At 43.4% G+C, this 27,864-nt stretch overlaps 1 protein-coding gene across 1 annotated transcript; it reads left to right on the top strand.

The window, feature by feature from the left end:
- Positions 1 to 32: 32 nt before the first annotated feature.
- On the top strand, positions 33 to 27,864 carry zc3h15 (zinc finger CCCH-type containing 15). The gene is made up of 10 exons (XM_033023804.1): positions 33 to 362; positions 13,989 to 14,090; positions 14,388 to 14,496; positions 17,266 to 17,418; positions 21,313 to 21,398; positions 23,079 to 23,258; positions 24,185 to 24,331; positions 24,423 to 24,521; positions 24,594 to 24,747; positions 26,983 to 27,864. Exons 1-10 carry the CDS (start codon positions 291 to 293, stop codon positions 27,153 to 27,155), a joined length of 1,275 nt encoding a protein of 424 aa, XP_032879695.1. The 5' UTR covers positions 33 to 290; the 3' UTR covers positions 27,156 to 27,864.

Genomic DNA, 27,864 nt, shown 5'->3' with positions numbered 1-27,864 from the left:
CAACCGCCAGCAAAGATGATAAAGCGTAGTCTTTGACGGCCGGTCACAGCGTGCGCGTGCGTGCGTGCGTGCGTGCGCCGGGCCTCCCCCCCACCCCCACCCCCACCCCATTGTGGTTGCCAGGGCGTCCGCTGAGCTCGAGCCGGCATTACCCAGCGGACGGCGCGGCGGCGGCCTGGCGCCTGAGCGCGGCATCGAGGTTTGACGGCGGCGGCGGCGGCGGCGGCGGAGGAGGAGCAGGAGGAGAGAGGGAAGGAAGCGGCGGCAGCGGCGGCGGCAGACACAGTGACATGCCCCCCAAGAAAACGTCCAGCCAGCCCAGCAAGAAGAACGAGCAGAAGAAGAAGGAGAAGGTTATCGAGGTGAGCGAGCAGCCGGCACACGTAGAGTGTAGGCCCCGGGTCTGGGTCAGGCATGGCGGGCCGGGGATGAAGCCGCGCATGGCCGCCTCTTGCTGCTCTGAGTATCCCCGGCTCGGCGATGGAAGGCAGCGCCGCACCGGCCATAGGCCATGCGGTAGGGTAGGGGCCCCCCCACCTCTACTCACCGTGTCCTCTTCCGTCCACGCACCCTTCCCTTACGCGCCACCCTCCTCCCTCTACCCGGCCTTGCAGTAACTCGGGCAGATACTGTGCAAAGTGCCAATGCCCATCCTGATCTGATTTCTAATTTGGCTCTTCCGATTTGGCGTGCATTGATTTACACCCCCCTCCTTGCTGACCTGTTCCCAACTTCTGGATGTAATACGCTGAAAAGCTCTAGGTAGAGCATCACTCAGGTGGACGTGCTAGTCTGAAGAAGGGTTTCGATCCGAAACATCACCTTTTCCTTTAAAGTGCAAGTGAAATGAATTTGCCAGCAGCGGTACTATGAAAAAAGAACACACAAAAACACAATAAAAAAATCTAACACAAACATCCACCACAGCATTCATCACTGTGGTGGAAGGCACAAAAATTGGCCAGTCCTCCTCCATTTCCCCCCGTGGTCGGGACCTCAACCCTCCGCAGCCGCCACTGCGGGCGTCCAGATGTGCAGACAGGTAAAAGTCCAGGTAACTCCTGAATCGGCGCCTCCCCACCGGAGACCGCGGCTTCAGGTTGGTGTAGGCCGACGGTCGAAGATTTAAAGTTCCCGCCGCGCCGCAGCCAGAAGCACCGCAGACCGCAGGGCCGGCAGTCGGAGATCAATAGATGCTGCCTCACCCGCTGAGTTTCTCCAGCTTTTTTATCTATAGTCGAGATGGAGATGCTTTTGGAGTGCATCTTTGTATGTGTTGATGTTTTGGAGATCTCTGATACTGGCTGGTAGGGTATTCCAATCCCTTGTTTTGAAGGAAAACGAGCTAGAAAGTGCCATGCGGAATGAAATAATTTCCAGGTTGGTAGCTTCTGGTTGACCGGCCTATGGGTGCTTGGATTAACTGGATGTGGTCCTCCATCTTTAAATCCATATAACAATTACAGCACGGAAACAGGCCATCTCGACCCTTCTAGTCCGTGCCGAACACGTATTCTCCCCTAGTCCCATATACCTGCGCTCAATAGTGGTATTCTTGATCTTGTGGAATGTTGTCAGTCTGATGAACTTGCGACGAGTAGTAGGTGGATGAAATTTAAGGTACTTTATCATGCTGGAGACTGAGCTCTACCACTTGTAGTTGTTAAATGTGAAGAAGCGTTTCGGCCCGAAACGTTGCCTATTTCTTGGTCTGAAGAAGGGTTTCGGCCTGAAACGTTGCCTATTTCCTTCGCTCCATAGATGCTGCCTCATCCGCTGAGTTTCTCCAGCATTTTAGTCTACCTTCGATTTTCTAGCATCTGCAGTTCCTTCTTAAACGTATAGGAATGATGGATTGGTTTAGATTTCCTAGTAAAACGCACAACATTACATTTTTCTGGTTTGAACATCATTTGCCATTCTCCCATCTCTCCAATGAGCGCGGATAAGTGTCAAATTAATGTGTAGGAAGGAACTGCAGCTGCCGGTTTCGGACTTTCAGTCTGAAGAAGGGTCTCGACCCAAAACGTCACCCATCTCTCCAGAGATGCTGCCTGTCCTGCTGAGTTACTCCAGCATTTTGTGTCTATCATCTGTCCCCCAGCTTAAGTTCAATACGTTTCCTTCTGCCTCCTTTCTAGAGATGAAGGAGGAACTTGTTTCGTCATTGTAGTTGAAAGAGTGTTCACTTGACAACCTAGCAATTTCCACCCTTTTGATCCACTGATCTAGATTTGGAAATAATTATATAATTTAGAAAAGAAAATGAATGATTTATCATTTTGTCCTTGACATCGGAGCACCAGCAGACTGAGGTGTGAATTGGGAATGAATTAATACTTTGCACATGTGACAAGTCGCATTGAAATTCTTTGCTTGCCATACCCAAGGTATCCAAATAGTCAATAGACAATAGGTGCAGAAGTAGGCCTTTCGGCCCTTCAAACCAGCACCGCCATTCAATGTGATCATGGCTTATCATCCCCAATCAGTACCCCGTTCCTGCCTTCTCCCCATACCCCTGACTCCATATTCTTTAAGAGCCCTATCTAGCTCTCTCTTGAAAGTATCCAGAGACCGGCCTCCACCGCCCTCCGAGGCAGAATTCCACAAACTCACAACTCGGGGTGAAAAAGTGTTTCCTCATCTCTTGTAAATGGCTTACCTCTTATCCTTAAACTGTGGCCCCTGGTTCTGGACTCCCCCAACTTCGGGAACATGTTTCCTGCCTATAACGTGTCCAAACCCTTTATAATCTTATATGTTTCAATAAGATACCCTTTCATCCTTCTAAATTCCAGAGTATACAAGCCCAGCCGCTCCATTCTCTCAGCATATGACAGTCCCGCCATCGCAGGAAATAACCTTGTAAACCTACGTTGCACTCAGTAGCAAGAATGTCCTCCCTCAAATTAGGAGTCCAAAACTGCACACAATACTCCAGATGTGGTCGCACTAGGGCCCTGTACAACTGCAGAAGCACCTCATTGCTCCTATACTCAACTCATCTTGTTATGAAGGCCAACATGCCATTCGCTTTCTTCACTGCCTGCTGTACCTGCATGCTTATTTTCATTGACTGATGGTCAAGGACCCCCAGATCCTGTTGTACTTCCCCTTTTCCCCAACTTGACACAATTTAGATAATAATCTGCCTTCCTGTTTTTGCAACCTCATATTTATCCACATTAAACTGCATCTGCCCACTCGCCCAACCTGTCCAAGTCACCCTGCATTCTCATAGCATCACAGTTCACAATGCCACCCAGCTTTGTGTCATTAACTTATAAGAACAAATCTGATTATAACTACATAACTGCAGAATGGATGATATGTCACTTAAATGCAATTGTTTTCAGGGGTGGGGAGAGACATGTATATTGAAGATGCATTTTTCCTCTAATAGGTCAATTTATGCCTACTGAATAAGTTCTGTATTCATGCCTACTATATTCTATTGTGCTGAAGCAAAGCAAGAATGTCATTGTCCTATCTGGGACACATGTCAATAAACTCTCTTGACTTGGTTTATCTTAAATTAGAAGAGCTTACAATACCATGCATGCCTTACAACAAGAACAAAACCAAAAATGTACAACAGTGTAAAAATTGATACCTTTATTATTGTTTAAGAAGGAACTGCAGATGCTGAGAAATCGAAGGTAGACAAAAATGCTGGAGAAATTCTCCAGCATTTTTGTCTACCTTTATTATTGTGTTAAGTCTAGATTTATAAAAGAAGACTTTCTAATAACTTGCTTGTGTACCACATCTTATATAATATAATACATTGTCGGGATCATAAGAATAGAATTATATATGTTACAGTCATCATACATTGGGAAGGAAATTAAGGCTTTAATGTGTGCTCCTCGTGGCATGTTGTTGTTCCCTATAACTCCATTTATCATGTATTTTAAACACCATTGATCCGTGTACATTGTGTATATTTAACACCATTTATCGTTTATTTTAAACCACTGATCCGTGTACATTGTATATATTTAACACAATTTATCCTGTATTTAAAACACTATTTCAAACCGGCTTAAACACAAGCCGATTCGGGATCTCCGCGGCTTAGAGGTCCCGTATCGGCCGCCTCCTACCGGAGACCGGGCTTCATGCTGTTATAGGCCGTGGGCCGGCGGTCAGAGCCTTTCTCCGGCGAGGAATCACAGACTCCGCGAGGGAAAGCGCATGCTGCACCCGCGACTAGAAGCTCTGCCACCGCGGCTTCAGGGTGTTATAGTCCGCAGGCCAGCGATCAGAGCAATTCTTCTGGCTACCCCCTGTTCCGCGATCTGAGCTATAGGAAGACATCGAGCAGGCCTCAAGACAGAAAGTTATATATTTTTTCTTACCCTCGTTTTTAGTGGGGAACTTGAAGAAAGACTGCTATAAAGTGCTCGAATCGGTTACATTGGCGATTCGAGCATGATAGCAGAACGGCTCGCTATGCTGGCAGATGTGGACGCCATGACAGAAGCCCATTAAAAAAAAAAACCCTCATATATTTGATTCCCAAAATGGCGTGAAAAAAATTACCCATGAGCCCATGACCGTACTACGGCTTTTTCGTCGAGTGGTCTATCTTGCTCCTCTAGTATCTTTGCTCTCCGCGAGACTGATGATCGAGGGCGCCGATTGGACGAGAGGGACGTCGGTCAGCGGGCATTAGGGGCGGGGTTGGACATGATGATTCAGCACGGTGATTGAAGGAGAGAGGCGTCGGTCTGGGGCGAAAGTAGGGGGCGAGACTGAGGAAAGCGCGGTGATTGGAGGAGGGAGACATCCAGGGGGCGCCAGACAAGTTAGCCTGGTGGAGCGAGGCGCCGGGGGAGGGCAGAGGGAGAGTGGGCACTGGGTTGGGAAAGGCTGGGGCGCGGCTGCAGGGCCGGGACCTTGTCGGTATGAATAAATGTTTTAAAGCAAGTAGAGAGAGTGTGTGTGACCCCTGGTGAGCAGAGGGGGGAATCTCTGAGTGTGAGTAAAGGTGAGGACGTCCCTGTGAGTGAGAGTAGTGAGGGGGATCCCTGTGAGTGAGCAAAGGTGAGGGGTTTCCTGTGAGTGTGAGCAGTGAGGAGGTGCTTGTGAGTGTGATCAAAGGTAAGGGTGGTTGTCCCTGTGAGTGAGCAGTGAGGGGTTCCCTGTGTGTGAGTGGGGAAGACCCTGCGAGAAATTAAGGGTAAATAGGCAAGAAAACTGTGTCATTTCAAGGTACAGGTGCACAACCTTTTATCCGAAATTCCGGAAACCGAAAAGCTCCGAAAATCGGACATTTTCGGTCCTGGAAAAAAGGGAGGGTATATTGCCCGGGAGAGTAGGAATCCCTAGACCTAGTACAGTGAGCGTCCACCGAGGGTCGCCCGGAGAGGTTCCGCGGTCACCTCTCCGGGTGACCCTCGGTGGACGCTCACTGAACCAAATAGAATAGAGAAATAGAATAGAAATAATTTTATTGCCACACAACCAAGGTCGGTGGTATTTGGGTTGCCAGCAGCGGTACAATAATAAAGAACACAACCACATTAAAATTTTACACAAACATCCACCACAGCATTCATCACTGTGGTGGAAGACACATAGCTTGGCCAGTCCTCCTCCATTTTCCCCCGTGGTCGGGACCTCCACCCTCCACAGCCGTTTCTGCGGGCGTCCAGATGGTAAGGGACAAAGTCAAGGTGAGTCCAGGATCGGCTCTTCCCAACCAGAGACCGCGGCTTCAGGCTGGTGTAGGCCGCAGGCCGGCGGTCAAAGTTTTAAAGTACCTGCCGTGCCGCAGCCGGAAGCACCACAGTCTGCAGGGCCGGCGGTCGAAGCTCCCCTCCTGGGGTGATGTTAAGTCCATACCACGCCCGCGGTAGAAGATGGCCGCGGGCCGGCGGTGGAAGCTTCTTCCCCCCGGGTCCCCAACGTGAGATCCTGGGCTGTAGACGCCGCACCAGCTGGAGTTCTGCAGACCGCTGCTTCAGGCTGCCGGCTGCCGCGGGCCAGCGTAACGGAGCGCTCCCCTCCAGCGAGGTCTCACCCGCTCCGCGCCGAGAGTCCACGCTGTGCCCGCCGCTGAAGCTCCGGGCGCGTCTCCGGGAAAGTCGGCGCCGATCCATGCTGTTAGGCCATGGGGGAGGCGGCCTGAAAAAGTCGCCTCTCCATGGAAGAGGCGGCCGAAACGGTTTCCCCCTCACCCCCCACACATAACACACAAGGAAACATTAAAAACACACTTTTAAACATACTAAAAAAAATTAAAAAGTTGAAAAAAGACGGACACGCTGCCGACAGGCGCTGCCAGTGCAGCGCCCCCTACCGACCGTGAGGGCACCTCCCCCTTCTGCATTCCCCCTCACACCCCTCTCCCCATCTACCCCTTTCTTCCCCCTCTACCTCTCTACTCTCTCTCGGCCCACAGCGATCTGCCGGACATGCTGTGTGTGTGTGTTTGTTTGGCGGCGTCTGAGGGGAGAAACGCCGGCACTAAGAGCGAGCGAACGCGAGGACAGAACGGACAAAAGCAATGATCATAGGTCGGAATAGGTGACCAAAGATCTTTGTAGGTGACATTTCGGGTCGAGACCCCTCTTCTGACTGACTCAGGGGAAAGAGGAGCAAGAGCTATGGACGGTACTTTCCCTTTCCCTTGACTATCAGTCTGAAGAAGGGTCTCGACCCGAAATGTCTACCAACGCCGCTCTATGAACGTTGCTTTCGTCCGTCTGTCCACACTTTCGCTCGCTCTTGGTGCCGGCGCTTCTCCCCTCATGGCAGCTATTGAAAAAGTCGACCTCCTATTATCACGTATTCCTCATCAGAGATGCAGCCTGATCCGCTGATTTACTCCAGCCTTTTGTGTCTGTCTTCGGTTTAATCAGCATCTGCAGTATGTGCCGTTTAAAAAGTAGAAGGCATGTGCCGTTTAAAAAGGAAGTGATAAAAAACATTTAACAACACCTAAACTGTTCCCCCGCAACGCTGCGAGAGGCATAACTGAAGTCGGGTCGGGGTTACTGAAATGACGGAGGTTACGCTCCGGTGCGGACTACGCGTCAGTTCATTGTATTTCGCAGGAGTGCGCGCTATAAGATCTTTGCTCCAATTGATTTGATTACTCTAGCACGGGGCCCAATTGGGAGAAATAGGTCCTATCGGCTAAAGGCCGGCCCTGACCGGGTAACTGCCGGGATCGAGGCGCAAACTCGCGACCTTGCGGCCACCAGCCGAGCACTCTACCACTGAGCCACATGTTAAAATCTACGCTAAAAACCTTCCGTTCGTAAACAGAAAAATCCCGAAATCCGAGAAGTGTCTGGTCCCAAGGCTTTCGGATAAAAGGTTGTGCACCTGTACAATTATTATTATTTAACCCCGCCAGGGGCATTGCCCCTTGGAATCCTACCTGGGGGCAATGCCCCCTGGACCCCCATCTCACTTCCTCTTTTTTCCTGTCTCATGCCTGAGTCTAATTAGTGGATGCCGAGTGGCATTGATGTGCATGTTACATAGAGCGACAAGATGGTTAGGTGTACTGATCAAGAAGATCGGTGAGAGAAGAATGTTCATTGATAGTTGTTTATTGGAGCCTTCAGAAAGTGAAAAAAATAACACGGTGCTTTTCGTGGCAATTATTATGGATTGATGCAGCCAATTTGCACACACAAAGCTCTTGACATGATAATGACCAGATACAGGTTTTTTTTTTATTTTGGTCATTGACAAGGATGTTTTTTGATTTTCAGAATAGTGCTGTAGGATCTTTGAAATACACGTGAGAAAGCTGAGAGGGCCTTCCTTAGCTTGCTATTTCTTCTAAAGGAGATTGTTGAGTGCATCTTAGATTCTTATGTTCAAGGTTTTTGGGGATGGTTAGATTGTTTCTTTATTGTCACGTATAGCAAGTACAGTGAATTTTTTTTTGCATTCAGCTCTGCAAGACTACATAAGCACAATCGACCTCGGTCAGTACTGAATGTTCATAGCAGCCTACTGAGTTCATTTGCAAGAGGTGCCATTTTAGCACCGTTTTATAGCCACAAAGATCCATTGCAGTCGTCTCCATTCATTTTGATTTGTATTTCGCCGAGTATTTTCTTTGTTACAGATATGCTTGATGTTTGAAATTTTGTTTTTGCGTGACATATTCTGTTATTTGTGACATATTCAATTTGCAGCCTACCTCTTAATATTTTTTTATTCAGCTATGTATATTAAAATGGATTATAAGTTCATGGCTCTTAAAATAGAATCTCAGTTACACATTCCATCTTCTAAGAAGTTGGTATACAGTGCCCTCCATAATGTTTGGTCTCTGTACTCCACAATTTGAGATTTTGTAATAGAAAAAAATCACATGTGGTTAATTTGCACTGTCAGATTTTAATAAAGGCCATTTTTATACATTTTGGTTTCACCGTGTAGAAATTACAGCTGTGTTTATACATAGTCCCCCCCCATATCAGGGCACCATAATGTTTGGGACACAGCAAAGTCATGTAAATGAAAGTAGTCATGTTTAATATTTTATTGCATATCCTTTGTATGCAATGGCTGCTTGAAGTCTGTGATTCATGGACATCACCAGTTGCTGGGTGTCTTCATTGGTGATGCTCTGCCAGGCCTGTTATGCAGCCATCTTTAGCTTATGCTTGTTTTGGGGGCTAGTCCCCTACAGTTTTCTCTTCAGCATATAAACTGTTTTACTGTTGTAATGTTATTTTTACAAACCATGTTTCTCGGGGTATCTATATCTAAATCTAAATTTTATTAGTTATTTAAGTATGACATCGGATGGAAGATGCAAACCCAAATCTCGTTGCACTTATGTGCAATGACAATAAAATATATTCTTATTATTATTATTATTAAAAGCATTTTCAATTGGGTTCAGATCGGGTGATTGACTTGGCCACTCAACAATTGACCGTTTTTTAGTTTTGAAAAACTCCTTTGTTGCTTTAGCAGTATGCTTGGGATCATTGTCTTGCTGTGGAATGAACCGCCGGCCAATGAGTTTTGAGGCATTTGTTTGAACTTGAGCAGATAGGATGTTTCTATGCACTTCAGAATTCATTATGCGACTACCATCAGCAGTTGTATCGTCAATGAAGATAAGTGAGCCAGTACCTTCAACGGCCATCAATGCCCAGGCTATAACACCCCCACCACCGTGTTTCACAGATGAGGTGGTATGTTTTGGGTCTTGGGCAGTTCCTTCTCTCCTCCATACTTTGCTCTTGCCATCACAAAATATAAGTTAATCTTTGTCTCATCTGTCCACAAGACCTTTTTTTCCAGAACTGTCGTTGCTCTTTTATGTACTGTAACTTGGCCATCCTATTTTTGCAGCTAACCAGTGGTTCGCATCTTGCAGTGTAGCCTCTGTATTTATGTTCATTCAGTCTTCAGTGGTCAGTGACAAATCCACACCTGACTCCTGAAGAGTGTTTCTGATCTGTAGGACAGGTGTTTGGGGATTTTTCTTTATTATAGAGAGAATTTGGGTGAGTGGGCAGATGCAGTTTTATGTGGATAAATGTGAGGTTATCCACTTGGGTAGCAAAAACAGGAAGGCAGATTATTATCTAAGTGGTGTCAAGTTGGGAAAAGGGGAAGGACAACGGGATCTGGGGGGTCCTTGTTAATCAGTCAATGAAAGTAAGCATGCAGGTGCAGCAGGCAGTGAAGAAAGCGAATGGCATGTTGGCCTTAATAACAAGAGGAGTTGAGTATAGGAGCAAAGAGGTCCTTCTGCAGTTGTATAGGGCCCTAGTGATACCACACTTGGAGTATTGTGTGCAGTTTTGGTCTCCTAATTTGAGGAAGGACATTCTTGCTATTGACGGAGTGCAGCATAGGTTTAATGGTTAATTCCCCAGATGGTGGGACTGTCATATGTTGAGGGAATGGAGCGGTTGGGCTTGTATACTCTGGAGTTTAGAAGGATGAGAAGGGATCTTATTGAAACATATAAGATTATTAAGGGTTTGGTCACGCTAGAGGCAGGAAACATGTTCCCGATGTTGGGGGAGTCCAGAACCAGGGGCCACAGTTTAAGAATAAGGGATAAGCCATTTAGAACGGCGACGAGGAAACACTTTTTGTCACAGAGAGTGGTGAGTCTGGAATTTTCTGCCTCGGAGGACGGTGGAGACCGGTTCTCTGGATACTTTCAAGAGAGAGCTAGATAGGGCTCTTAAATTAGCAGAGTCGGGGGATATGGGGAGAAGGCAGGAACGGGGTACTGATTGGGGATGACCAGCCATGATCACATTGAATGGTGGTGCTGGCTCGAAGGGACGAATGGCCTACTCCTGCACCTATTGTCTAGTGTTGGGGCACTGTGGGGTAATTGAGTGCATAAAAACAAATATCGCCTATAAAACAAGTTTTAGTAGACGGCAAAGTCAGGACGGCACTTTTGCTATCAGTTAAAGTTATATTCTGGGTCATTCGAAAAATAAACTTTTTTAAATTTTAAATATTTTTTTAATCAACCTAATGCAAGATAGTTTCAACAAATAAAAACGTAACTTGTCCTTGACTTTCACAAAAATACATGAGCTTCTGGACCACATGCCATATCTAACTTGCTCAGGATCCGTGAACAGATTTTGTCACATAATCAGTAGGGAATTCTATCAAATTTGTACTGCACTGCTAGACTCCATGTGCTGTGCAGCGACAGTCTGATTCGCCTGTGAAATTGTCAGCGAGTTTTCATGCCTGTGAACTTGGCAGTATAATGTAGACATTATTTCGGGTGGATGACCTTTTATCATAACTGGATGACTTTTTGTTTTTGTCTAAATACTACAATTGTGACCTTATGATGTCCGTTTATGTTGATTCATTACTGTGGTGTTCATCCATGAATATTTGCTTTTGATGTTTGTGCTGAATTTAGTCAAACTGCTGGTGGAGCTAAATTGGCCAAGCAGCACTGTAGAAGCAAAGGGATAGTCAACATTTTGGGTGAAGACCCTGCATCAGGACAGAAGGCAAAGGGCCAGTTAACATTTATGTTCCTTGTCTTAACCATGATGATAAGTTGTGATACTTGGCACATTTTTAGTGGAGCTACCAGTTTTGCAAAAGCTAAGCTAATTTGATTCAGTATTGATACAGACCCCTGAAGTTAGGACTGTATAAACGCTTGTACCTCTATGGAACCTGAAGCACATGTTTGTGAAAATTTGCTGATTGTTCCGTGGATTGGCATGAAAACAATAAGAACAAGTTCAGAAATTAGCTCTTCAAACCCCTTGCTGTTTTCTAAAAAAATTGACTTTTATGAATCTTGCTATGTGTTTGTGCATATTGGAACATTATCAACAAATAAGAGTTGCACATCTACCACTGGCATGAATACGCGGTAGAAATTCTAAACAGTTTCAAAACAATTAGTGTTCATGTAATAACAGAAAATTTCACACGGCTTTTGATAAAGTCATTGACGTATACAAAATTAAAGCACATTGAGGGTATTCTGCTGGCGGATTATGAATTAGTTGACAAACAGGAAACTGCAGGAATAGACAGTTATTTTTCTCATTAGTAGGCAGTAACTAGTTGAATGCTGTAGGGATTGATGCCTGAATTCCATCTATTCACACAGACATTTTCAAGTTTGCAGATGAGACCTATATTGTGACCGAAAATGAGGGCTGTGATGATGATGCAAAGATTATAGTGAAGTTGAGTGTGCACAAATGTATCGCACATTCAGCATGACCTGGATACAGTGATTCATTTTGGTTCTAAAATACAAGTTCAGATTATTATCTGAATTAACATAAAGGCATAGATACAGTGTGCCTTGAGCTTCCTTGCACACCACTTGTTGAAAGCGAGGGTCCTGGTCCTGCAAATAGCTGGGAAGGCAAACTGTTGTATACTGCCTTTGCAAGAGGAAATGAATATTTGAGCAAGGATGCTGTATATTAGCATCTTGATGAGATCCCACCTGGACGTTTGTGTGCAGTTTTGACCATGTCTGAGTTTGGATGCAGAGAAGATTTGCGTGGGGGCCTGAGCTCTCAGGAGTGATTGGGCAGGCTAGGACTCTATCCCTTGGAGGCTGAGGGGTGATCTTGTTGGAGGGGTTGTATGGAATTATAAGGAGGATAGATAGGATGAATGCAGTCTTTTACCCTGGATAAGGGGAATCAACAGGAACATCAGGCAACTTTCTCAGAGGGTGGTAGGTATATGTAATGAGCTGCCCGAGGAGATAGTTGAGCTGAGTACAATAATAACATTTAAAAGACATTTGGACAGATACATGGATAGGAAAGATTTGGAGGAATATGGTCCAAAGTAGGCAGGAGGCACTAGGGTAGATAGAGCATCTTGATCAGCATGGGCAAGTTTTGCCAAAGTGACTTTTTCCGTGTTGTATGACTCTGACTCTTAATTTGCTATTGCAAAGCTGTGCTACCATAACTCTTTGCATTTGTATTGGAGAACCAGTAACAGCAAGGTTAATGCTGGATCCATTGTCATCACCTCAGCAAACCATAAGTTCTCGGAGCAGAACTGGCCATTTGGCCCATCAAGTCTTCTCCGCCATTCAGTCACAGCTGATTCACCTTTTCGTCAACCCCATTCACCTGCCTTCTCCCCATAACCCCTGATGCCATTACTAATCAAGAAAATGTCAATCTCCTCCTTAAAAATATCCATTGACTTGACCTCCACAGCCATTTATGGCAATGAATTCCAGTTTCACCACCCTCTGACTAAAGAAGTTCCTTCATCTCCTTTCCAAAGGTATCTCCTATTATTCTGGTCCTAGACTCTCCCACTAGTGCAAACATCTTCTCCACATTCACTCTATCCAGGCCTGTCACTATTTGGTAAGTTTCAAAGAGGTCCTCCCTCATCCTTCTAAACTGAGTACAGGTCCTGTACCTTCAAATGCTCATTATATGTTAACCCAATCATTCAATACAATACAATTTATTTGTTGTCATTTGAACCCAGAGGTTCAAACGAAATTTGGTTTCTGCAGTCATACAAACAAGAAGAAGAACCAAGACACAACACAATGTACACGAACATCCATCACAGTGAATCTCCTCCTCACTGTGATGGAAGGCAAAGTCTTATCTCTCCCCTGCACTCTTCGTTCTCCTCCCGATGTCAGAGTCAAAGCCCCCGGCGGGCGATGGTAAATAAGTCCCGCGGCAATTATAAAGCCGCGCCGGGTGATGCAAGGCCGCGCTCCGGGTCATGGTGTTGGAGCCCCCGGCGTGCGCTAACAAGTCCCGCGGCCATTTAAAGCTGCGCCGGGCGATGTAAGGCCCCGCTCCAGGCCATCCTCAACCCCGCAACTCGGGCGAAAGAAGTTGCCATTGCGGAAGCCCCGAAAAGCGGTCTTCCAGCAGGGACCCGTGGGCTCCCGGTGTCACCGTCCACCGGGCCGGCGGCTGGAGCCCCCGAATCTCCTGGGTCGGGCCGCAGCAGCGCGCCACCACCGCTCCGAACTCGGCCAGCTCCATGATGGTAAGTAGGTCCGCAGCTCCGCGACTGGAGCCCCAGGTCGTTCCGGTTGGAGGCCGCTCCACGGTGCTCGGCCCCAACGACGACGGAGACCCGACAGAGAAAAGGTTGGGTTCTCCGTGCAGGGGAAAGATTTTAAAAAGTTTCCCCACCCCCCTGGGATTCCTGGGGTCATTCTTGGAAACCTCCGTGCCCTCTCCAATGCCAGCACATCCTTCCTCAGATATGAGGCCCAAAACTGCTCACAATACTCTAAATGCAGTCTGACCAGTGCATTTTAAAGCCTCAGCATTACATCCATGTTTTTTTTTGCATTGTACCCCTCTCAAAATGCTAGCATTGCATGTGCCTTCCTTACTATCGATAAATGGTATAGAGTATACCAAGAATAGGGAGAGACTAAATTGCATGGTTTGACACACATTGTGGGCAAATGAGTGATAGGTTGTTATCTAAGTGTAGTTTACTTACTTTTTTTTATGCTGTTCTAGGATAAGACCTTTGGTCTGAAGAACAAAAAAGGAGCAAAGCAGCAAAAATTCATCAAAACTGTCACAAATCAAGTCAAGCATGGGCAAGCAGGTGGAAAACAGGTACAGTGAATTAAAGGCTGGAGCATGCATGATGTGAAGCAGAATGAGCCAAGTCGTAGGCAAACCCTTTAAATGTATTTACTAATGTTGCCCCAAGGAATGCCTCAAGCTCTGGAGTAATTAAACTTGAATAACATTGTATTAATAAATAAGAAGTATGAAAAAAAAATTTGAATCAAGAAACACTTGACTTTACTGATCTCTCACTTAGAATTTAAAAAGTTTTAAATATTTTTAGTGCCAATGAATATTTAAAGCATCAGGCTTGCTTGTTTACAATGTGTTTATGCTCTTCAGGTACCTTTTGGTGATGAAAAGAAATCTAAGAAGGATGATAAAAGGAAAGAGCTCCAAGAGCTTAATGAACTTTTTAGACCAGTCGTAGTTGCTCAGAAGATCAGCAAAGGTATTTTTTATTTTACAACGGTCAACTCTGATCTTTGAAATTAACCTAAAATATGGTATTGATAATGATCTCTGCCAGTTCTTAGAATATTGTTTTCCTTAAAATGATTTGATGCCCTTCAATTTGACAGTGTTTAACTAAAATGTAGGGAAGTAGTCATGGTTTAATATTGATTCTGCTAATAGTCAAACCATACACTGTGGCAGACATCTTGACATAGTAAATCATTTACCTGCTAGATATGGCTTATCAATTTACAACCTCAATGCAACTTGTGGAAATAGACAAGAAAGAGCAGAGACCAGTAATATTCTAAGCTGTAATTATCAATATTATCTCCAAACATACAGAATATAATATGCCTGACCATTCCTTTAAAATCTACAGTGAGCAAAAATAGCATGTAAAAGAAAATATCCAAATTCTTCTCTCCACACTTGACCACTGCCTGTTTGAATTAATAAGATCTTGTGCTTCATATCTTCTTTGTCTTTCCTCATCTGTTGATCAGATTCTGACTTCCCTTTCTCACTTTAGTCTAAACTTTAGATTTGGCCTTATTTCATTCCCAATTATTACATGATCTTCCACTGTCTATCTCCCACATTGTTTTTTTTTCTCCTATTACAGCAGCATCTCCAATACAGCATCGCAAGACATTGGGCCAGCAGGAATAGTCCAACATATCAGTCTCGCAGATCCTTCAGTTCTTCATAGACCTGCAGAGACTTTGGTAGGGAGAGAGATGTACTTAAAATCAGCTGGTGCAATTAACTACATTGGCTGCATTGACATCCAGTATCTTCTCACCGCCACTCCATCCCCACCCCACTCCTCTCCCATTGCCTCATTCCCAGCTGCACCCCAACCCTAACTTCTGTAGCCCAACCTATGCTGTATGTTTGTGGTAATGCTGAGAATTATAGTGGCAAAGTTAAAAAGTTTAGCAATAAATCAAACCAGGAGTAGGTTATTTAGCATTTTCGTGTCTGCTCTCAATCCATAAGATCTGAGCGGGTCTGTTTAACTTAGTGTTACTTTCGTGCACTAATCCCAAATTCCATGATTCCCCTAATAACCGCAAATCTATTGATCTACACTCGATGACTGAGACTGTATAGGCGCTTGGGTAGAGAATTCCATAGACTCACTGCCCTTTTTTCTCATCTCAATGGTGCTTTTATTGGCACATGTGCGAAGTACAAACGCACAGTGAAATTATTTTCTTACTAACCGTCCATACACTAGTACATCTCCAATTAGCAAATTGTACAGGAATAGTCTACTGGTCCCGTGTGCAAGAGGCACCATGTTTTGGCACTGTTTTTGAAGGCCAGTTCACACTAGGTTTTATGAGCAGTGCTCGTTCCAGGAAAGCTCCAGGCGTTGCCTTCCCTCAGCGAACTGATATCCTCTCCTCGCCCACCCACCTTTGTTTCCCCGGGCAGCCTCCTGCAGTTGACCTCTGGTGTGGTAGGGCAAACCCTGGTTCCCTCTCCTCTCCTATCAGCCTCTCCTCGCCATCATCGTCACCAGCTCCATCCTCCCAGTCTCTGGTCATCGGGGGACGAGCAGGGGGGCAGGATCCCCCTTCCAGGCTGTGGTCCGCTGAGTCTTGCGTTCAGGGAGTTTCAGCCACCCGCCGCTATCCTTAATGGTCGACCCTATGTTTTGAGGCTTTTTACACCCCACCGGGGGAGCATCATCTCTGCATCTACCCTATCTAGTCCTGGAAAGATTTTGTATCTATCCTTGAGATTACCTCTCATAGAAAGATGGTCAATAATTTAAATGTAACCAGCATAGATGTTATTGTTCTCATAATTGTGTGCAAGAGAATTGTATTTTTACAACTAATATTGACTTTGTGCTGTACATTTCCTGGGAGGTTCAAGTCTAGCATTTTGTTTCTGGATAGAAGCAGTGGATGATAGCATTAGAAAGTTCTACTTGCATTGAGCTGAAGTAGAAATAAAAGAGGCTATTGTAAAGGGAATCAGAAGCAGGATATACGATGATGAGAGGACGAAGCAATTTTAATGGCAGTCCATTTTTAAAACTTTTTTAACATATTTCTACCATCAACCAGTTTTTGCAGAAATAAAGGATTAATCTAAATTACTGTATTATTTCAATCCTGTATTGTTCAATGCGAGTTCAACCTTAATGGAATAATTTGTTTAGAATAAACCGCTGAAAGAGAATGGTGGGTTAGTTATCACAATTGCAGTCCTTTGTGTGACACCCTGAAAGCAGTTTTTCCCCCAGCATCTTAATTACCTGGGAATAACATCAATGGAACAGCTCATGGGTTAATTTAAAACTGCATCGCTGATTTGTATTGGGGACACTGATTTTTTGTTGAAACAGTATAAAATAGGGGTCTTGCTTCAGAACCGTATGTTGCTGGCGTTTAACATTTCTTTGCTAATCCTGCCGTATAGTGTTTCTCGCTTTATACCGGGGAGAAGTGCATTTCAAACAAATGGGTATTTTGTCTGCCCTCCCTCTGCTGCTTCGAGCTGCTCTTAGCCAGAGTAGCAATCACTCCTTTTGACATTTTCTCCCAGCTTTTTGGGCTGCAAATTACATATTTTGGTTGTAATTGTATTTCTTGAACTTTTTTCAATCACAAATCCCCCAGTGACATTTTTTGTAATACCATCCAACATTTGTACAGTGAGCACAAAAAGTCAGCACCAAAGTAAGTTTTTAAAAGCCAAGTGAGAGTAAAGGTTATGGCAAATATTATTTTTTTTTTCCTTCTAGGAGCAGATCCCAAATCTGTGGTCTGTGCATTTTACAAACAAGGTCAGTGTACCAAAGGTGACAAATGCAAGTTTTCACATGACCTGACCCTTGAAAGAAAAAGTGAAAAACGCAGTATGTATGTAGATGCCAGAGATGATGAGCTTGAGAAAGGTAAATTGACATCTTTAATCTTAAGTTTATTGAGGTTTTCTTCATTTAATCTTAATTCATCTTTATCAAGTTTGACACCATTGATTTCTTGTCCGGTGTTTCATCATGACATTCACTAATGCATTTCTGGGCCAAATATTATTGATTAACATATAACTGTTCAAACAATCCTTGTAAAGTTCTCCCTGACAGGTTTTTTCTGCTCCTTTTGTTTCCACGTGAGGCTTGTTTGCCATGTTGTAAATTACTTTAACCATTACAAAGGTACAGTGCACTCAGAAAGTATTCAGACCACTTCACCTTTTCCACATTTTGTTACGTTACAGCCTTATTTTAAAATGGATTAAATTATTTTATTATTATCAACAATACCCCAGAATGAAGAAGCGGAAAATGTAGAAATTTTTGCAAAGTAATTAAAAAGAAATAACTGAAATATCACATTTACATAAGTATTCAGACCCTTTGCTATGACACTCAAAATTGAGCTTAGGTTCATCCTGTTTCCAATTGATTATTCTTGAGATGTTTCTACAACTTGATTGGAGTCCATGTGGTAAATTAAATTGATTGTACATGATTTGGAAAAGCACACACCTGTCTATATAAGGTCCCACAGTTGACAGTGCATGTCAGAGCAAAAATCAAGCCATGAAGACGAACGAATTGTCTGTAGACCTCCGAGACAAGATTGTGTCGAGAAACAGATCTGGGGGAGGGTATAAAACAATTTCTGCAGCATTGCAGGTCCCGGAGAGCACAGTGGCCTCTGACATTTTTAAATGGAAGAACTTTGGAACCACCAGGACTCCTCTCAGAGCTGGCCGCTAGACCAAACTGAGCAATCGGGGAAGAAGGGCCTTGGTCAGGTAGGTGACCAAGAACCCGATGGTCACTCTGACAGAGCTCCAGAGTTCCTCTATGGAGATGGGAGAACCTTCCAGAAGGACAACTATATCTGCAGCAGTCCACCAATCAGGCCTTTATGGTAGAGTCGCCAGACGGAAGTCACTCCTCAGTAAAAGGCACATGACAGCCTGCTTGGAGTTTGCCAAAAAGCACCCAAAGGACTCTCAGACCATGAGAGACAAGATTCTCTGGTCTGATGAAACCAAGATTGAAGTCTGGCCTGAATGCTAAGTGTCACGACTGGAGGAAACCAGGCACCGCTCATCATCTGGCCAATACCATACCTATGGTGAAGCATGGTGGTGGCAACATCATGCTGTGGGGATGTTTTTCAGCAGCAGGAACTGGGAGGACTAGTCAGGATTGAGGGAAAGATGAGCGGAGCAAAGTACAGAGAGATCCTTGATGAAAACCTGCTCCAGAGCGTTCTGGACCTCAGACTGGGGCGGAGGTTCACCTTCCAACAGGACAACGACCCTAAGCACACAGCCAAGACAACGCAGGAGTGGCTTCGTGACAAGTCTGTGAATGACCTTGAGCCAGAGCCTGGACTTGAACCTGATCGAACATCTCTGGAGGGACCTGAAAATAGCTGTGCATCGACGCTCCCCATCCAACCTGACAGAGCTTGAGAGGATCTGCAGAGAAGAATGGGAGAAATTACCCAAATACAGGTGTGCCAACCGTGTAGTGTCATACCCAAGAAGACTTGAGGCTGTAGTCGCTGCCAAAGATGCCTCAACAAAGTACTGAGTAAAGGGTCTGAATACTTATGTAAATGTGATATTTCAGTTATTTCTTTTTAATTACTTTGCAAACATTTCTAAACACCTGTTTTCACTTTTTTATTATGGGGTATTATGTGTAGATTGATGATTAAAAAAATGAATTTAATCCATTTTAGAATAATACAAAATGTGGAAAAAGTGAAGGGCTCTGAATACACTGTATGTTTCAACTTTTGAGTAAATCCTGAATTCACCAAATTATGACCAGTCATGTGTGAATACATCTGGCAATTTGTAAACTGTGTTCTTTGGAATTTTAAAAGTAGTAACTTGGCTCTAGTCTTCAGTTCAATGGGAAGTTTAAATTTCAACAGTTCTGATGAAAGATCATCAACCTAAAATGTTAGCAAACCATAACAGTTGGAGGAACTCAGCTGGTCATGTAGCATTTGCTTGACCCACTTAATTGCTCCAGCAGTTTGTTTTGATCCAAATTCCAACATCTGCTGAATTTAGTCTCCGACAAGATCTTTCCCTATATTGTGCGTATTTCTTACATTTTATGTGCCTCCATGTTCATTGAAGGATAAACAAATAATTATTGGGCAGCGGCACTGGTTGTAGAGCTGTTGCCCACCAGCTTTACCAACCCGGTTCAATCTTGACCTGGGTACTGTCTGTGGTTTGGCTATTCTTTCTTTGACCATAATCCAAAAATGTGCAACATTTGTATGGTAAATTGGCTGTTGGCAGCAACCCTTTGTGTGCAAGCGACTGATTGAATCTGGGACCAGTGGAGGGAATAGGGAAGAATAGGTTACAGAGAAAATTAATGGGGGGGGTGTTCAGTGAGTCAGCATGAATTGATGAGCTGAAATATTCTACCACCTCTTAAGGAAATATGGTCATATTCAAATGTAATATTGGTCTATAGTCTACTATCTTTTCCGATCCTATACGTTGCTTTGCACTGTGCAATTTTTAAAAATTTAAACTAGGGTTCTGCCCCAGATAAATTTCACACACAATTCACTAAAACACCTTTGTTTTGAAATGCGTCACCATTCCAGGCTTAGAGAAATGCACATACTAGTACTGCACTGTAGATGGCTGATTCATAAAGTGCTGTTGGTCCTCGAGATTGACCACTCACGGTTGTGTATCCCTATGCTTTAAAACTGATATCCACACGTACTAAGCATTGGTGAACTCTGCCTCTCATAGCATGCATTGGTGAAACATCACTGCGGTGTGAGCCACTGAGGTGATTTGAAGATGTGCTGGGCTGGGGCGAGCTGCTAACTACAGTGGGAGCAAACCATTGCTAGTGACTAGCAGCACCTTGTTTGGATATTGCCTCAATGCAGATCCCACAGTCTCTCTCGTCGCTACCTGTTGGATGTAATGGAAGTTTGTGTTGATGTTTTTCTCTCTTTGGCGGCACAGGTCTGGAGATTTGTTTGAACAAGCTCAATGGTGATCAGGGGCCATTGAAATTGTTATCATAGTGCTATCTCCAGGCTGGGGAGAGCTATGCGGTCAAAAATCGGGTGGTTGAGGGGAAAGAGAAAACTTCTGTCGCATCAGACCGAAGCTCTATGTTAACACATGGACCCCAGCAATGTCCTATATAACAGCCATGCTGTTTTAACATTTTGTGCCTTGGAAAGTTTTAAATAAGGTCTGGCTACTTTTAGGGGTCGGCAACCAAATGAGGCCCGTAACCCGAAATCATTCGGCCCGCACGCGTATTTTGTTCCCCCGTAATCATCTGGCTCGCCGAGCGCTCGAGCCGAGCGCTTGCCCCGAGCACGGCCGAGCTCTGGCTGTACCGCATCCTGCGCAAAGCCACCGGCATAGCCGAGCTCCTTCTATGATCACGTTTAAGAAAGAACTGCAGATGCTGGAAAAAACGAAGGTAGACAAAAATGCTGGAGAAACTCAGCGGGTGAGACATGCAAGGATTGCATGAGGCTGCCTCACCCGCTGAGTTTCCTCAGTATTTTTCTTTTACCTTGTGTGAACACGTGATTTGATGCCTGCCATCCGGAACGGGATGGGGGCGGGACCCAGGTGTACACGTGATAGATGTGGCCCGATATCCGCTCACAGACATGCGTCCCGGCCCCTGTGTAGAACAAGGTTGCCGACCCCTGGTCTGAACAATTCCAATTATGTCTTTACTCACACTTTTGATGCTGATAAAGTACTTAAATGCTAATTGTTCTTGGCCAGCTAAACATACTTTTCCCCTTAGACACGATGGAAAATTGGGATGTTAAAAAACTGGAGGAAGTGATCAATAAAAAACATGGTGAGGCAGAACAGAAGCAAACCGCAATAGTAAGTAAATTTCAACAATGAAGTGTGTTAATTTTGTGCGGAAAATAGGCATACGAGCATACGCGTTTAGGCATAAGCTTATTTTTGACACAGCAAAGAGGCAGTGGTCTGCAAATGTTTGCTCTTTAATTGCTGATTTTTGCAATGTGTTGAAGGATGGTCACTGGCTGTCAACCTGTAATAAGGAGCAAATCCTCTAGGTTCAGAGTATAAATATGAATGTAACTAAGTTACCAGCTATTTGCCAAAACATAATGGTGACTTTCTCCAATAAACATGAATAACCTATGTTGAATCTGTTTCTTTTCCTCTGACTCTCCGTATTTGCAGCCACTTTATTCCAACATGCAGAGCTGGTCCACATTTAATGAAAAACTGCATTTTAATTCATACTAGACTAAGTGGGACCCGTTGGGTCCCAGCTTCACACGGGAGGGCTGGTCCCCCAAACACAACACACACTCTCACACAGTCTCACGCGCACACACACCCTCCACCTCACACACACACACCTGGACTCACACTCGCGTGCACACTCGCTCTCGCACACTCACACACATACACTCACGGATTCTCATACACTCACACACACATACACTCACACGCGCATACACTCTCACACGCTCACATGCACACTCACAGACCGACTCGCACGCTATATATATGACAGTAAACCTTCTTGAATCTACTCACACGGCTGAGCGCGGCCTCTCCACTGTGGGGCTTCCGCAGTCAGCGGCACTTCCGCAATAAGCGTGACCTCTGCAATTACCGGAAATTACGCAATCAGGGCGACCTCTGCAGTCACCGGAAATTATGCAATCAGCGGGACCGGCCCACTAAGCAGAAGTCACGAAATGAGCGGGACTTTTGGACTAAACACAGTCGGACCTAATAAAGCATTTATTCCTTCCAAACATAGTCAGACCTAATAAAACATTTATTCCTTCCAAACACAGTCGGACCTAATAAAGCATCTATTCCTTCCAAATAGTCGGACCTAATAAAGCATTGCAGTTTCAAGCACAGGCAGGGCAGCAGGCCAAACAACTCAATGGCATTGTCATTTCATTTCATTTCCAATTAAGCAGTACACTTTCAAGCACAGGCAGGGCAGCAGGCCAGCCAACTCATAGCATTGTCATTAAGGGCTAACAAATCATTTATTGCAAGTACATTGCATACTCACAGTTCAGATGATTCACAGCTTAGAATGATAGTCGTGGCCTCTCCCTCGCGATCTTGCAGAGTGACTGACTCCCGTCCAGTCATCCAGGGTTGGATAGCCCCCCACCCCCCGGAAGGGGCGTTATCTTCATTGCGGTGATTGACAGGCAAGAGGACCAATCAGCTGATCTCAAGGTTTTTTAAACACTCATAACATTTTTAGTTTTCATCAATGGGAAAAATCCTCGGGGCTGGCTCAGCGGAGGAGGACTGAGTAAGATGGCCAAAAATCACAGCGATACAGGGTAGCGTTTCTTCTAAAATCAATATATAGCGCAGACAGGAAGTGGTCAAGATGAGACTTTCAATTATACAGATTATTGCTTTTTATTTAATTGGAATAATGGAATAATAACTTTTTTGTAGGATTTTCTACATTTTAATATGGTGGGCTGCAGTGAATTAGGGTTTTTCCAGAAATGTTTGAATTAGTTTTTTTTATTCCCGGATTAGGTTTGCAGACATTTTCTTGAAGCCATAGAGAATAACAAGTACGGCTGGTTTTGGGTATGTCCAGGAGGAGGAGACGTCTGTATGTACCGTCATGCCTTGCCGCCGGGCTTTGTTTTGAGGAAAAGCCAGAAGAAAGAAGTAAAAGAAGAAATTTCATTGGAAGACTTAATAGAAATAGAGGTAGAGAGGGCATTTTATGTTAATTAATCTCACCATTACTAACTGCTTTGAGTTGTCCGTGGCTAAAACATTTTTTTGTAGAAGGTGGTGCAGTGATGAAGTTGTTGCCTTACAGCACCAGAGACGGGGTGGGAGATTGCAACCTCCGTGTCCGCCCTGTTTCGACGAATGCAATCAACCTGGCGTGCACAATCAAATAAGATCAAATAGAACAAGTTGTCCTACAACTTTAGGCTGTGCACGCCTATCGCAAGAAGAAGAAGCACCGGAGACCTGGGTTTGATCTTTATTATGGGTGCTGGTGTTTGTACGTTCTTCCAGTGACTTGTGTGGTTTTCTCTGGATGCTCCAGTTTTTCCCCACACTCCAAAGATGAACAGTTTTGAGGCTAATTGGCTTGGTAAAATTGTGAATTGTCCCTGGTGCGTGTAGGATAGTGTTAGTGTGCGGGTATTGCTGGTCGGCACGGACCCAGTGGGCCAAAGAGCCTGTTTTCGCTCTATCTTTAACCTAAACTAAAAAGGAACTAATTATAAGGTTCAGGAAAACAAACAAAGCTGTTCACATTCGCATTCAATCAACCAACAAATTGGCTTGAAATAAAAAATCTTAACATCGCATTGTCTGCAATACATGTTCTATCCACATGGTGACGCTAAATATTAGAAGATCTAATGTGCTAGTGGTATACAAAGTGAATTTCCTCTCTGCTGCTCCATGGATGGCTTCAACTAAGTATCTGCTTTGTAGTTTTAGTATATTTTGAATCATTGATCATTCAGTAGTTACACAGTAGCAATTTAAGATCATCTTAAATTGATCTTAAATTTAAGATAAACTACAGTTGAAGCTCCTATATGAAGTGATGTCATAAATAAAACTCTTCAACAAAATAAAGTAAGGTAAGTTTTGTCTTTAAATTTTAGAGAGCTGCCTTAGGACCAGACGTAACTAGGATCACTCTTGAAACCTTTTTGGAATGGAAAAAAAGGAAAAGACTTGAGAAAATTGAGAAATCTCTAGAAGATCTAGAAAAGAGGAAAGCAGATTTCGATGCTGGCAAAGCTTTTGGCGTATGTATAATTTGATGTTTCCATCACATATTGAATTGATGCTATTTAATATTTATTCAAAGACTGATTTGAAATAATTCTTCACAACCAGGTGAGTGGACGAGAAGTATTTGAATTCCGGCCTGAATTGATCAATGCTGATGATGAGGAAGCAGATGACACCCATTATTCACAAGAAGAAAACGAAGAGGTAACTCACTACACAATGCCTTTGAATGCTTTCCTGTCATATTTGGCTTTTAACTGATTCTCTTCATTCCAGGTTGAAGAAGCAGAAGAGTTCAGCGACATTGATGCTTCACGATTTGTCCCATTAGAGATAGATAAGACTGGCATTACAGTCTCAACTGGATTTGACCGGAAAGGAGAAACACATTCTGCAAGTATACCCAAAGAAATGTCAAATTATACAGATGGTGAGTAGATTTCAATTGTAAGTTTCTTGCAAGGTCCTGGTGATCTATCTGCAGTCGTCCAAATGAAGTATTTACAGTCACAGATTTCACCAGCTCTTATTCCATTATATGGTGTGATCTTGGCTCGCTAACAGTGGTGTTTGTGATTTAAAAATTTGGTATCTTCATGCTGGTCACCAAATGCTAAGTGGAATATTTCATCCACTTTTCTACTTTAGTTTAGATTCTTGAAGGCTGAAATTCTCATCTTATTCCAGAGAACAGATAATAAGAAATGGAATTAATTATTCTTTGTACCTTCATTGCTCATCTCAATGCCACTTCAGTAATCATGTTCTCGCAACCCAGAAGTAGCCTATTAGTCACTTGGTTTTGGTGTGTTAATTATTCCTTAATCCATTCAATATTGTGTTCCAATATCTTGTGTGTTGTATTTTCAAAGACCTATCGATAGTGAAGATACACTGCATTTGATTGTTCTCCTTTAATCTGCTAGATGCAAACTCAATCCTTGGATTTGTCAAACAAGATATCCATTTCATGAATGAATATAACTGCTTAATCGTAGTGACTTAATTTTCCGAATGACGTTTCCACTTCCTTAATTGATTCCAACCTATTTCAAATTACTGTTGTCAAGCTAACTAGCCCAAAATTTGCTATTCCATCTGTTTCATCAAGTAATAAGATTACATTTCATCCCTTTCAATTTGCAAACCGATATAATGTTAGATGGCAAAGAGTGCTTATGCTATTTTAACTCCCAAGGCCACCACCTTAAAAAGTCTATGGTGAAGTTCATTGGGCCCTGGCAATTAATCCTGTTTGAATCCCATTAATTATGCCAATACTAATTGTTTTTTGCTAACTATCTTGTTGCTTTTTTTGTATGACAAATCAAATTCCATGTATGTTTACATACTTGGCTAATAAATTGCAATTACAAACTCATCCTTGGAGCTCTTTGCTCATTATAAACCCGTTCTCCATTTATTTTTGGGAGGTGTTTGTGTCCATGAAGGCAAACTTCCATAAGTACATACAATCGATTCTAATATCTGAAATTGTAGCAAATACCTTCGCAGAACCACGTTTGCCTTAAAATAACATATTGTAAGCTAAATATGTTTACTATTTATTGTAGTTTCCCAATCTATCACAGCTAGCTCTTATGCCTTTGGAGTTTCTTGTAATCAGATTGATGAGTTTTGTTTCAGACTGAAGAAAATCCTTTTATATAAAAATATAATTCTTTCACTTCTATTTCTCAGCTACCGGATAATCAATTAACCCTTTCTCATTGCACAATGCCAATTCAAATAAACTTTGTTTCCTTATTGGTTTCTCTGCATTCTGATTTTTGAAACTATTTGTTATACACTCCCTGAAGTGCCTTAATCCTCCACGCCATTCCTGGATCACTTAGTTTGCTTAGTTTATTTGTAGTTTAAAAGCGTTGTAAATATTATAATATCCCATTCATATGAACCAATAGTTTACTGGTTTTATATTGAATCCTGCAATACAAGTGCTGTAGTTTAGTTCAGAGATATAGCGTGAAAACAGGCTCTTCGGCCCACTGAGTCTGTGCCGAGTAACGACCACCTGTACACTACACATTAGAGGCAATTAACCTAAAAACCTGCACGTCTTTGGAATATGGGGCTAAACTGGAGCCCCTGGAGAAAGCCCAAGGGAGAACATACAGAGACAGCACCAGTCGTCAGGGTCGAACCTGAGTCTCAGTTGCTTGTAAGGCAGCAACTCTATTGCTGTGCCGCGGTGCTGCCTTGGGTTGGGGTGGTATGTATGTTTTCTGCCTTTGCTGTTTCTGGGTTCCACCCAGATTGATTCTACAACTTGATCAGTTAGGTCAAACTTCTACCTCCCTCTCTTTGAAGTCCATAAAATCAGAGCCTTTCTTCCTCCTTTTCCATTTTGGTTGGCTTTTCTAAAAGGGAACAATCTTGGGTTGACTCACTTTGCATCACTGCAAATATACAGCAAATGAATTTCATGGTGAATATCCATTTATTTTACTTTATCAACGTGCCATTCCTGTGTTTTTTTATATGTTAGTTAATGCAAATTTGCTAAACGGTTGCATATTTAAATGTTGTAGATGTGATCCGAAGTTTCTAATTCCTTTTTTATTGCATATGGAAATTGTGTGCTACATCCTTGTTTTCATTGGAGCTTCTCTCATTTTATGGTGCATTATTTAATTTATTACAGAATATAAATTGGACGAGGCTTCAGGAGGAGTTGATAATGAAAGCGTTGATATGGTGGATGGAGAATTAGCAGATGGTCACATTGATGGTGTCCCTGTAGATGAAAATCTCTTTACTGGAGAAGACCTTGATGAGCTGGACGATGAATTAGATGACTTGGATCTGGAAGATTAAGGAAGATGGAGTTAAGCATGTTGAATATAGACTTGGAGGTGGAAATTCAAAAGACTTCATGTTAAAGAAATCAGTCAGATGTTATTTAATGTTTGACCCCATAGGCCTCTCCTGTGCTGCTTTTGAAATATGCAGAGGTATGGTATATATTGGCGTTTACCATGGTGTAATGTTGCCCTGTAAACCACCAGTAATGAAAATCTACCTTTCCAAATTGTCCAAAATTTGAGTATATTCTCTGACATTGCCAACTACAATAGCAAACGTCACACTTTGCTCTGAGCTCCAGACAGTTAACTAATTTGGATATAATCAACTTGAAGAATAATAACAATATTCCCTTCAAACAATGTGCTTGAACTCATTCGTTTGGACAAAAAAAGATGCAGAACAATCTGAACATAGGATATGAAACTACTTACTTAAAAGGAGAGTGAACCGAAGTTAACCATTCTGATTAAATTATTCTGTAGATCATTACTTGAACAGTGTTGATCTAGGCTATCAAAATGCCAGTTGCCACATTATGGAGTGTATCAAGCACAACTGCCGAACCCATAGGTTACAAATTCATCAAGATACAGAATATAAAATTGGCGGTGTTGAGTATTGAACTGCTTGAAACAAATGATGCAAGTGTCGAAATATTTTAAATTTTCCTTACCATTCATGTCTGTGCAAGTTGTAAATAAAATGTATTTGAAAAAAA

The sequence above is a fragment of the Amblyraja radiata genome, chromosome 7 (genome assembly GCF_010909765.2).
Source record: "Amblyraja radiata isolate CabotCenter1 chromosome 7, sAmbRad1.1.pri, whole genome shotgun sequence".
In the NCBI taxonomy this organism is placed as follows: Eukaryota; Metazoa; Chordata; class Chondrichthyes; order Rajiformes; family Rajidae; genus Amblyraja; species Amblyraja radiata.
The sequence above is the reverse complement of the archived record's forward strand: the minus strand, read 5'-3'. Positions and strand labels throughout refer to the sequence as shown.